General features: G+C 53.1%; 2 protein-coding genes across 2 annotated transcripts; one reads left to right on the top strand and one right to left on the bottom strand.

Moving 5' to 3' along the window:
* The first annotated feature begins 2,432 nt into the window (after positions 1-2,432).
* Positions 2,433-5,817, top strand: Endog (endonuclease G). Its single transcript, XM_015497476.2, has 3 exons — positions 2,433-3,250; positions 4,431-4,540; positions 5,466-5,817. The coding sequence occupies exons 1-3, from the start codon at positions 2,738-2,740 to the stop codon at positions 5,746-5,748; spliced, it is 906 nt and encodes a 301-aa protein (XP_015352962.1). The 5' UTR covers positions 2,433-2,737; the 3' UTR covers positions 5,749-5,817.
* On the bottom strand, positions 5,254-11,994 carry Spout1 (SPOUT domain containing methyltransferase 1). Its single transcript, XM_015497475.2, has 12 exons — positions 11,691-11,994; positions 11,112-11,157; positions 10,724-10,852; positions 10,065-10,224; positions 9,654-9,743; positions 9,488-9,537; positions 9,139-9,269; positions 7,899-7,971; positions 7,685-7,783; positions 7,134-7,236; positions 6,819-6,966; positions 5,254-5,972 (listed from the first exon to the last, which is right to left on the bottom strand). Exons 1-12 carry the CDS (start codon positions 11,769-11,771, stop codon positions 5,904-5,906), a joined length of 1,179 nt encoding a protein of 392 aa, XP_015352961.1. The 5' UTR covers positions 11,772-11,994; the 3' UTR covers positions 5,254-5,903.

Below are 11,994 nucleotides of genomic sequence, written 5' to 3'. Positions count from 1 at the left end.
CAGCCTCCCTAGTTTCCAGGATCACTGGCATATGCCATTACACCTGCTGCCAATCCTAAAATGTGTATGCAATCAATCACAAAAAATCCCAGATAACCAAAGCAATCTTTTTTTTTAAGAGAGAGGATTTTTTATTTAATATTTATTTTTTAGTTTTCGGTGGACACAACATCTTTGTATGTGGTGCTGGGATCAAAGCCAGGCGAGCGCGCTACTGCTTGAGCCACATCCCCAGCCCAACCAAGGCACTCTTGAACAAAAGGAAAACTGGAGGGGCTGGGGATGTAGCTCAGTGGTAGAGAGCTTGCCTACCATGTATGAGGCCCTGGCTTTGCCCTCTTAACAGGAAAAAAAAAAAAAAAGTGCTGTGGGTATCACACTACCTGACTTCAAAATATAGAAATGTCAACCAAGAGCTGGGCATGGTGGCGCATGACTATAACCCCATAGAGGCAGAAGCAAGAGGCCGCCAGTTCAAAGCCAGCCTCAGCAATTTAGAGAGGCTCTAAGCAACTCAGTGAGACACTGTCTCTAAATAAAATACAAAATAGGGCTGGGGATACGGCTCAGTGGTCAAGTGTCCCTGAGTTCAATCCTTGGTTCCCGCCCCGCCCCCCAATATCAACCAAGAGAATAGAAAGCCCAGAAATACACATTTATAGTCAATTGATTTTTAAATTTGTCTTTTGGGACTGAACCCAGGGACAATTTACTGCTGAGAGAGGGCCTAAATTGCTGAGGCTGGCCTCAAACTTTCGATTCTCTCACCTCATGCTCCTGAGCCCCTGGGATTACAGGCATCTGCCACTGTGCCTAGCTTTTTTTTTTTTTTTTTTTTTAATTTTTTGAAAGACAAGGTCTAAGACACCCAGGCTGGCCTTCAATTTCCCATCCACCTGAGCATCCTGAGTAGCTGGGATTACAGGCATCACCATGCCTGGTGGAGGAATAAGTTTTTTTCTGAAATCAATTATTGCACAGTATGGTGACTGTGGTTAATAATGTGTATTTTAAAATTGCTAAGAGCTATTTTAAATGTTTTCATCACAAAAGTAAGCATTTGAGATGATGGATATGTTAATCATTCCACATTGCATACATATATTAAAATCACATTATACCTTGCAATATATACAATTATATTTTAACAAGTTACAAAAAACTTGGAAATTCAAAAGGAGGTAATAAGACATGCCCTGCCCCCATCCTGCAATCTAGAGAAAATACCTGAAACATGTAGATTTTTATTGCATGTAATTTTTATTTCATACTGTTGCAGTAATTCACTTGCAGGTCAGCATGGGAAAAGAAAGAAGAAGCAGAGCAAGCAAAGCAGCAGCAGAAAAAAAAGTCCTTTATTGTGTACAAGCAATCTTTTTATAGTATTGTGAACAAAGAAGGCAGCCTTCCAACATCAATAATTAAACATAGCATACAGAAGTTTTACTTTCTAATCAGAAGTGACCCCTTCTCATGGCTAATCTATTTTCGGCCCAGAGTATGTTGAGCTCTGCTCTTTGTTAAGAACAGATAATAAAATTTTTCTCAGCGCCCTCCTAGCCCACTTGGCAGAACATCCCGTTTGCAGGCAAGTCCTCCCAAGGACAGCAGGCACCTCGTTTTCAAGCATGTCCGCTGTTACCTTATCTAAACCTTGAAGGAGCCTCTCCTTTACAAGTAGGCCCTCCCAAGGACAGCAGACACCTGGTTTTCAAGCATGTCTACTGTTACCTATCTATACCTTGACAGAATATCCCGTTTGCAGGCAGACTCCATCAAGGACAGTAATAGTAACAAAGTTACATCTGATTCTCTACACATAATTATTATTTTCTTGATTTATCGTGTTTGTGTATTGTTCTTCCCTCACCTTAGGTGGTGAGAAAGTTACTGTATGACTTTAAAATATTTAACGGCCTAAATTCTAAGTACAAAAAAGAAAAAAATACCCTTAACCAGTTCCTATTTTAACATTTGCCATCGCAGCCTCTATCATAAGCCGTACTGCGCTGAGCATGTGTTTCAACTCCTTGCGTTCTCAGCTTATTTCCCCAGCTCAGTCCTGTAAGTGGGTTGAAAGATGTGAACTCTTTTGAAGCTTTTCACACACACTATGAAAGCTGCCTTCTGGAATCTCTGTACCAAGTTTCCGTTCATCCAGCAGCTGGCCTCTGCTGCCTGCGTCCTTGCTCCTCACGCCAGGTAATAAGGAAATCGTTGGCAATCTAGAAGTCTTGGTTGTTTTGTGGTGTACTGATCAGGAGATCTCCGTCTCGGAGTCTGACAGACCTGGGGTCCTGTCCGGGTTCCGCCAACTCCCCTGGGGCAGTTGTGAGGATTAAATTAAGTGATAAAAACGCTTTACAGTCCCGCGTGAGCCTCAGGTGGCGCTGACGCGGAGCGCCTTACACAGGCGCAGAGGGGAAGGTCCGAGGCGGTGGTGCAAGGGGTGAAGGCGGAGCCATACCTTGGGCCTGAGACTTAAAGGGCAAAGAAAGGGCGCCGGGCACTCACCTGGGGCCTGTCCCACTTCCTTTGGTTCTGAGTCCCAAGCCCTTGGAAGCGTTTGCCAGCGGAGGGAAAGGACATTCCACCCTCCACGACCCCCACCCTGCGTCAGCCCTGCTGTGGGCCCCGCGGTGCGACTATGCCCCTTTAAGAGCGCCGGGGGTGGGTAGGCCCGAGGTCGCGGCGTGCGCTCAGCCTGCGCCGCATCCCCTCGCGGAGCTGCTCAGCCATGGCGCTGCGGGTCGGCCTGACCCTGGCGCTGGGCGCGGGGCTGGGTGCGGCCGCCGAGCACTGGAGGCAGCGACGGGCAGACGCGCAGGCGACGCCGGGGCTGCTGGGGCGGCTGCCCGTGCTGCCCGTGGCTGCGGCGGCCGAGCTGCCTGCCGTGCCCGCTCTGCCCGGGGGACCAGCGGGCCGCGGGCCCGGCGAGCTGGCCAAGTACGGGCTGCCCGGCGTGGCGCAGCTCAAGACCCGAGAATCGTACGTGCTTTGCTACGACCCGCGCACCCGCGGCGCGCTCTGGGTGGTCGAGCAGCTGCGGCCTGAGCGACTCCGCGGCGACGGCGACCGCCGCTCGTGCGACTTCCGCGAGGATGACTCGGTGCATGCATATCATCGCGCTACCAATGCCGACTACCGCGGCAGCGGCTTCGACCGCGGCCACCTGGCTGCTGCCGCCAACCATCGATGGAGCCAGAAGGCCATGGACGACACCTTCTACCTGAGCAACGTCGCGCCCCAGGTAGCGCTCATGCCCTAGACCGGGCTGCGGAACGCGGGGCCAGCGTCTCACCTCCCCGAGCCTGAGGCTGTTTGCCCAATGCGCGCTCCAGGTCCTAAGCGTATAGAGCGCTCCGGGCGGGAGGGAGGAGCCCTGGGGCTCTGAGCATGGGCTGTGCCTTCAGACGTGGGCTTGAACTTAAAAAACTGAGCCCTGGGCACCTCCTTGTTCTTCAGTTTCTTTCTCTGTAAAATGGGGATGAGCCCGGGACGGTGGCGCATTCTTACAATTCCAGCAGCTGGGGAGGCTGAGGCAAGACGATCGCCAGGGTCCAGCCTGGGCAACTTAGTGGAGACCTGCCTCAAAATAAAAATCTGGGGTGTAGCTTAGTGGCAGAGCTCAGGTTTCATTCCCAAAAAATAAGTTAAATAAAATGGGGATAAAGCTTCTGTTTACCTCCTTGCAGTAGTGATGAGTCAAAGCGCCCAGCACTGTTCATGGCCCACTGATCATTGGCTACACTGAGGGAACAGGCTCAGAAGGTTGGAGTAACTTCGTGGTCCACACAGCAGGAGGAGAATCCAGGCGGCAGTCTAGAGGAGCTGAGACTTCAGCCCTGTGTGCCTGTGAGCAGTTACCAGGAACACTACTAGCAAGTGGGCAGGCAGGCAGGCAGGGTGTCACTGCCACTCACTACATCCTAGACCAGCTGCTCTACCTCTGGCTGGTTTCCCAGCAGAGCCTGGCACCCAGGATGGAGACAGATGGGCTCTGCGTGAAACCCATGAACACAAGCCTCCCACCCAGCTTCTTTCCCATGCACAATCCTCTATCCATTTTTCCTAGACCTTGTCCTGTGATCTCACTGTCGTTGAGGGCACAGAATGGTGAAATGGAGGGCTCTCCTGAGACCCTGGAGAGCTCAAATGGCTCTCAGTGTCCTCAAAGGGGGAGAAGTTCTCCTTTCTTTGTGTAGCTCTTTGAGCTGGAAAATTATTTGTGAGAGTGGGGGTGCAGGAGGGATCCTTGTCAACCCTGCCCAGGCTCTGTCCACCTTGTAGCCACATGACCTCTATTCCTTCCTTGAGCTTGTTTCCTCTGCCTGCATGCCTCCCACCCCACCCCTGGGCTCAGAGCAGCTCTGTGGCAGGGGGGAAAGGGTCCCAGGCATGATCCCACTCTGGTTCACTTCTTCCACCAGGTGCCCCACCTCAACCAGAATACCTGGAACAACCTGGAGAAGTATAGCCGCAGCTTGGCCCGCACCTACCAAAACGTCTATGTCTGCACAGGGCCGCTCTTCCTGCCCAGGTGAGGTCCCAAAAGTCATCACTCATCTGTTTCTGCCTTGGGCCCTCATTCCTCCTCTGCAGCGAATCCTTTGGATGCCCTCCTTAGACCAGCTCTCTGTGGTCACAAGGCCCTGAACCTCCCCTTGCTGCTCTCCTGACACCTCCTGCCTCATGTTCTGCAGGGATGGAAGCCCTCACTGTTCTCGCACCAGGCTCTTGCTTTCTGTCTCTGCTCAGCTTGGAGTGACCCTTCCCTGCCCTCCAATCTGCCTGATCTGGGCTTTCACTCCAGTCCCTCTGCACCTCTGTCTCCCAGGGTATTAGGGCTAAGCTCCTGTGGTCAGGCCCAGTGATGTTTCTGGTGCACCGAGGACAAGGCCAGGTGAGGCAGTAGGTCACAGCTAAGCAGTTGCCTCTCAAGTCCACAAACATGGGATGGAATCCAGGCCTTACATCTAGTCCCTAGTGCCATGGGTCAGTGACCTCAATGTCTTTCCTTATAAAATGGGATTACAACATGTGATCTCATTGTCGTTGAGGGCACAGAATGGTGAAATGGAGGCAACACTGCTGAGAAGCCAGTCGCCCATCCAGTGTCCCCACACCTACATGTATCTCATGCTGGCACTGGGGTTTCCGCTGCCTTGGCCTTTGCCCTCTTGGTGCACTGCTACAGGACAGACAGGCAGCCAGAATGTGTCCATGCTAGTGAACTGAAGATGAGAGGACTGATTCTTTCAGCAGCATTTATTGCCACCCACTCCGCCTGACTCCTGTGGGTTCCAGCCTCAAGGAGGAGCCGGGCAGGGCACAGAAGCCTCACAATGAGGGGGTGATCTGGTGGGGGGCAGAAGGTGGAGGTCAGACAAGGGAAGGCTTCCTGGAGGAAGCATCCTTGGGTCCATCCAGGGCCCTTGGTCATGTACACCTGGGTCTGCCCACAGGACGGAGGCTGACGGGAAGTCCTATGTAAAGTACCAGGTAATTGGCAAGAATCACGTGGCAGTGCCCACACACTTCTTCAAGGTGCTGATCCTGGAGTCAGCGGGTGGACAAATCGAGCTCCGCTCCTACGTGATGCCGAACGCACCCGTGGATGAGGCCATTCCCCTGGAGCGCTTCCTGGTACCCATTGAGAGCATTGAGCGGGCCTCAGGGCTGCTCTTTGTGCCAAACATCCTGGCACGAGCAGGAAACCTTAAGGCCATTACCGCTGGTAGCAAGTGAGGGCAGCAGCCTAGAGACTGGGGGCCTAGGCCTACGGCCTGGATTGCATTAAAGAAGGTTATTTTTGGAGAGAAGTCTTGGCTGTGGCTGTCCTGATGGCCTGCAGCAGCCCCTCTCACAGCTGCTTCACCCATATCCGACACTCATGGGAAACTTTAGGTGGTCCAAGTGCCTGCCTGGGTGAGGCTGGGCTGCAGGGCTGCCAGAGAGATGAGTATGGCTTCCTGGAAGAGAAGAGAATGCCAGACTGGGGCCGGGGAGGCAGGGGGGTGCCAGCTCCTACCTGACCACCCCAGGTCCCGCCCCATGAGCTGACTGCTCTTAGTGGGCCCTGGGAGGTTAAGGGCCAGCCAGGTTCATCCTGAGATCTGCCTTGTGGCAGGCAGCACGCCCTGCTCTTGTGTACTCTCTAAATTGGGCATGACAGTACTAATGCCAGCCTCCCTGGGCTGGGGAGGTGATGCCGTGAGCAGAGTTCTCCACCTTCCCTGAATGGGTGTCAGGGGTGGGGTCAGGTTTCTGCTGTGGGTATGGCTGGCAGGCTCAAGCACTTGGGCAGGGCGGGCCTCAGGGACAGGGAGACAGGGCTGTCCATCTGTGAAGCTACCACCCCACTGAGACTGACAGGCAGTACAGCCTCTGTCACGAAGACAGCATTCTGTGCGAGAGGTGAGCACACTGAGGCTTTCAGCTCTAATGGCACAATGCTTTCTAGTGGACAGGGATGCAGGGACAGCAGCCATACCCATTGAGGTCACAGGAGAGGAGGTGGCAGAGCCGGAGCCACTGAGGAACACTAAGTATACAGTAATAGAAACAGAAGCCCACACAGGGATGCACAGGTTGCCTGGGTCCCCACTGGGAGCACAGGACTAACACTGGCACCCAGGATTCAGCACCCCTCCTGCACTGCACTCATCTCCCTGCCACAGTTTGTGTTAGTGAGGGGTGAGGAGTCCCTTTCCAGTGAAGGCACGTTGGCCAGGATGGGCTACCAGGCCAGCTGCTAACTACCTTGGACAGATCTGAGGCCCCAGCTGCTGGCTGGAGGTCAACACAGGTGGGCTCACCTCAGTGCGAATGGTGCGACTGCCCTGGTTAGGGCATGTGTTGACATACAGGTCGAAGAGAACACTGGGTTCGGTCACCTCCAGGTTGGGGTCAGCATCCACTCCAGCTTCTAGCCCTTGGAGGCCCCCAAACACTACCACTGCGTGCCTGTCACCCAGAGGGGGAAATCAGTAACTATTCACCAAGGCCCCACGGAACACAGTCCCAGAGTACAGCAGGGGCCCAGCCTAGGCAGCTTGGCCCCACCAGGCAGGTACCTGCCTCTTTCTTCCCCTGGCCTCTGTCCCCTGTCCCCTGCCACAGGCAGCACCCACCTGAAGCTGGGCAGCTGGGCAGAGGCCACATCTGAGCCACGCTCTGATGTCCCAATGGTCAGGTCATACCCGTCCTGAAAGGGCGCCTCAGAAAACACAGCACCTGGGGGTGAGGCCAACTCAGTGGGAGTCTTGCTCTTGGCTGTGTGTTCATTACATTGAAGGGGTAGGGCGGAGCTGGGGCTCAGGTAAGGGGGCCCTCCACTACTCTTGAGAAGTCAGAACTGGGCACAGTGGAGACCAAGCCTGCAATTAGTTGGGGAAAAAACAAGGTGGGCAGGAAGCAGCTCTAAGAACATGGAGAACTTTGATCCTATTGTCCCTATCTGAGACATCATCAGTCAACTCTGATACTTTTCCTCAGAAGTCTTCAAGAACATTCTAGGCAGTGCATTCAAGGAGACCAAGCTAACAGAAAAGATAGTTGCCCAGGACACACTCAGTATGGTAGGGCAAGGACTGTGTTTTGACTTGTGGGTCAAGGAAGGCTCTCTGCCACCTCCCAGACAGAGGGCTGGCTGGACATTCAGAGAGAGAAGCTCTGTCCTTACTGAGGCAGGAGGCTAGCCGGACTGTGTAGCCCCAGTAGAGACCGGCTTTGGTGCGAGGGTCCTGTGATGACACAACTGTTCCCCGGTAGGTCTTACATTCTGGAAGGGAAATAGAGAAGCTGTGACAATGAGCCAAGGGGAAGGGAGGTAGAGGGAGATTTGGAGACGTGGGGCTGGCTAGGCCACCATAAAAGTTAAGGAAGCTTCCAGATACCTGGGAGCTGCTTCTGGTTCAGTCTCACAGTCACTCGAAGTCCAGGCTCCAGGTTCTTGTCAATCTTCACCTCCTGGGGAGAGGCCAGAAGAAATGGATGCTGTTTCCCACCACAACCAGTAGGAGGCATTGCCCTCTGAGACCCTGCTGGGGGAACGGCAGGGCTGGTATGGGACCCAAGGGGTTCGGGTCAACTTACAATCCTCCTGCTTTGGAATGGGCTAGACCTGTTCATAGTACTATCACAAGATACTGGTCACAAATGAAGGCTGGGGGCTTAGCACACACAGGGAGTTTTCCCCAATAGATGAAATCCCAGTTTTCCACATTTTGATCATTTTGCTAATTACTGGCTATAGTAATTTGAGCAGGTCACTTAGCCCCTGAACCTCAGTTTCCACATCTGTCAAACTGAAAACCCTTCCACAAACAACAGCTATTCTTAAACTTCTCAAGCTCTGTCATGAAGTAAATGGTTAAACGTTAGCTGTGATGAGTGACAATTATTTGTGTTCTGCCCCAATTTGGAATTTATCACCCTTGGTGGGCACTCTCTTATCATTCTGAGAGTTTCTCATGCTTTTCCCTTTTGTTTGTGTCATCCTGGTCTGCTTTTAGCCATTCATGTCTGGTCTGTTCTTTTTTTGGGGTGGGGGAATCCCACACACTTCACTGTTTCTGTCTCTGACTCCAGGGGACTTGAGTGAACAGGAAGTAAATTAGTGTTCTACTCCCAAGCTTGGCTCTGTGTCACACTGGAGTCTGAGTGGTTTTCAGTTTGTTATTACAGGGTTCTGATTTGTTTTTGTTTTTTTAAATATTTTTTTAGCTGTAGATGGACACAATACCTTTATTTATTTATCTTCATGTGGTGCTGAGGATCAAACACAATCCTCACCTCTGCTAGGCGAGCGCTCTACTACTGAGCCACAACCCCAGCCCCCTCTGACTTATTTTTGATCTGCTTTTAAAAAAACAGTAAAGCTGGGGTGCAGCTCAGTGGTAGGGCACATGTTTAGCAGGCTTGGGTCCAATCCTCAGCACTAAAAATAAATACGTAAAAAATAGTACATTTGCTCCTGCTTATCTCTTAAGTCTTGTTTTGGGCTCTTCCCTGGCCCAAATATGCATCAATGGGGCTTTATAGTCAGGTCACCCCACCTACATGCCCTGCCTACCCTCCATAGCTGGCGTGTGTCCCTGAAGTACATCACAGCTCACCCCCCCCCCGAGTTCTTACCTTCTTCATTCCACAGTTAACAAAAGAGCCATGGCCTGGTCGGGTGGGCCTGTCTACCACGATGCCTTCTCGGAACTCGGATTCCTCATCCTGGCGCATGTGGTGAGGGCTGTCCAAGGGGTTCAGGAGCCCTGGAGGGGGTGGCAGGAGGAGTCTGGGAAGTGCATGCAAGGATAAGGCCAGGACCCTGGTTTAAGTCGCAGCTCTGCCACAGACCTACAACTTGACATTAGGCATGAAATTGCCCTCCTGGGCCTGCCTTCCCCTGAATACCTGGTAGGGGACTGGATGCTTTTCTCGTGTCTGAGGGGTGATCTATGGGAAGAGGGATCAGGCCTACCAGGCTTACCTGCAAACTGTAGATCCTGGTGCTTGGGGAAGAATGCCTTTCTCAGGTACCTAGTAAAGAATGCAGATCTCAGTAAATTCCCAGGGGAAGCCACCTCCTAGCTCACCTGCATGTTGATCCCATACACCCCCCCACCCCACCCATGACCAAGGAAGTCACTGCTTACTGTGGACACTCCAGGTACTGCAGGATACGGGCCAGCTGTACACATGCCTGCCCCTTCTTGCCGACTCCCTTAAACTCTCCTTCCACAGTCCTGGAGAGAAAGACATGACTCAAAATCCAATTTCTGGCTTCGGATATAGCTCGGTGATAGAGTATATGCCCTGAATTCAAAATCCAGCACAAAAACCAACCACACAAACAAAAGCAAACAACAGTCTCATTCTAGAGCTCCTCCCAACTAATGTGACCTCTGTGGTCATTGCCCATGCCTGGCCAGTGGACCCACTAAGGATTATACTGCAGCATTTTAGACTCTGGAAGAGTTGGGCAGGTGGAAAGAGTGAAGTCACAGCCAACCCTGGCAGCCCCTTCCTCCTCCCTGAGCTCCCAGGCCCTTGGGATGGCCTCTCACTTGGCATCGTGACCCTCCTCATCGAACACCACAATCTCATCCACACAGAAGATGGCACAGGCTCTGGCAATCTGGCCAGCCAAGTAGGTACGAAGCTCAGGTGACTGGGCATTGTCCAGGATAGAGCCTGGCAGGGCCACGCTCAAAGTGTAGGGCCGTCCTAGGCAGCAGAAGAGGGTGTTGTTAAGCATGCATTATTTATAATGGGAAGACAAAGAAACAACTTCATTGTGAAATAAAAATTAAATGAAAATGAAATTGAAGCATTCAGAAAGCTCAATAAGAAAGTAAAAACAACAACAACAATCATTAATACCATGAAATTTTAGTCTGGGGATGTAGTTCAGCATGTGTGAGGGCCTGGATTCCATCCCCAGTAGAAAGAAAAAGAAGAAAGAAGAAAAGCAAGGCAGGGAAGGAAGAAAATGTCAAGGTTCTGGAGAACAACAGTTAAGGGACATGATGCTTGAAATCTACTTAAGTAGGAGGTTAGGACTCAGTAAAGAGAGTCCCTCCTCTTCTCTGGGCCTCAGTTTCTATCAGGACATTTGGACCCAATGGTCACTTGAGACTCTTCCAGATATGACATTCTCTGCTCTGCCTGCAGGACATCTGCTGAAGCCATATCCTGTGCCCCTCCCCAGGACTCAGCCACACACCTTGGTTTTCCCTCTGGGCAGCTGCCTCCTCCTCCTCCTTCTGTCGCTTTGTCTGCTCCTCTTGTGCCCGTTGCTTCTCCAGTTTTTTTGTCAATTTCATGTCCTTCCACTTCTTTTTCTCCTCTTTCTCTGAATAAGAGAACATCCTGATTGGTGTGGGGAGAGAGTGACTTGGAGCAGTCAGAGGGATCATTACCTCTCATTAGGACAGCTTGAGTGCTGGGGTATTGCTGAGCAAGCAGCCAGAGCCTACTACCCTTGGGTGCTGTGAGACCCAGAGGGGATAAATTTGTGTCCTTCCCTGTGTCTGGCCAAGGCTGGCTTTGTTCTCCTGGAATGGCCAGGAGAACAGTCACTCTTTCCCACACCAGGCCCAGCCGGTACTTACTCTGTTGCTTCCATTTTCGCCACTCCACCCTTTGGCCATGTTCACCCTGGAGTAGGAGTGGGAGGAGGATTAAGAGAGAGAGGCTGAATGGTCACATCTGCGAAGGGAGCACACATAGGGCTCCACAGCCAACCTGTCCCTCTACCACAGAAAACGCCTCAGGAGGGCAGGGACCCCCTGTACCCACAATGCCTGAGATCAGGCCATGATAAGCATTAAACTGTTGAATGAGTTCGGCTCAGGGGCAGGACCGGCCATAGCCGCCATGGGAATCAGAAGACAAGGCAAGAAAAGGCTCAGGGTGAGGGCGGGTTCCACCTCTGGAATGCAGCCCCCGCCGCAGAACCACAGGGACTCGTCGGCCTTGGCTGCCCGCCGAGTCCCAGCGCTGGCCTCGGCCCGGACTCCCACCTCCTAATCGCATCCGGGCGGGGGCACACGCGTCCCCCGGCATGCAACACCTCCCTCGAGGAGCAGGGAGCGGGAGGCGCTGGCGGGACCCGCCACCAGCCCCCACGTGGGTCGTTCTCACGCCCCGAGCGCCGGGGGCTGGCAGGACCCCCGCCTACCAGTACCTACCGGGCCGCAGGGCCGCTTCCTCGCGCGCTCCGCCATGTTCCGCCGCGTGCCGTCGGCCACGCCCCTGCCAATCAGACCCATGCCTTCCGGCCACACCCCCGCCGAATCGTCCAATCGGAGAACTAGTGGGGCGTGGCCGAGGTGCGTCCGCGAGGGGAGCGCTTGGGCACTGGTGGGCTCAGTGGTGGGGAGCGCGGCCTTCTGGGTCTTTCCCCGACCCGGGGTTGGATCGAGAGCCGCGTTCTTGAGTCGGCACCAGCCAGACCTCAGCGTCGTTTTATGCAAGGGAACTCTCAGGCCCAGA

Source organism: Marmota marmota, unplaced genomic scaffold (assembly GCF_001458135.2).
Source record: "Marmota marmota marmota unplaced genomic scaffold, marMar, whole genome shotgun sequence".
NCBI lineage: Eukaryota > Metazoa > Chordata > Mammalia > Rodentia > Sciuridae > Marmota > Marmota marmota.
The sequence above is the reverse complement of the archived record's forward strand: the minus strand, read 5'-3'. Positions and strand labels throughout refer to the sequence as shown.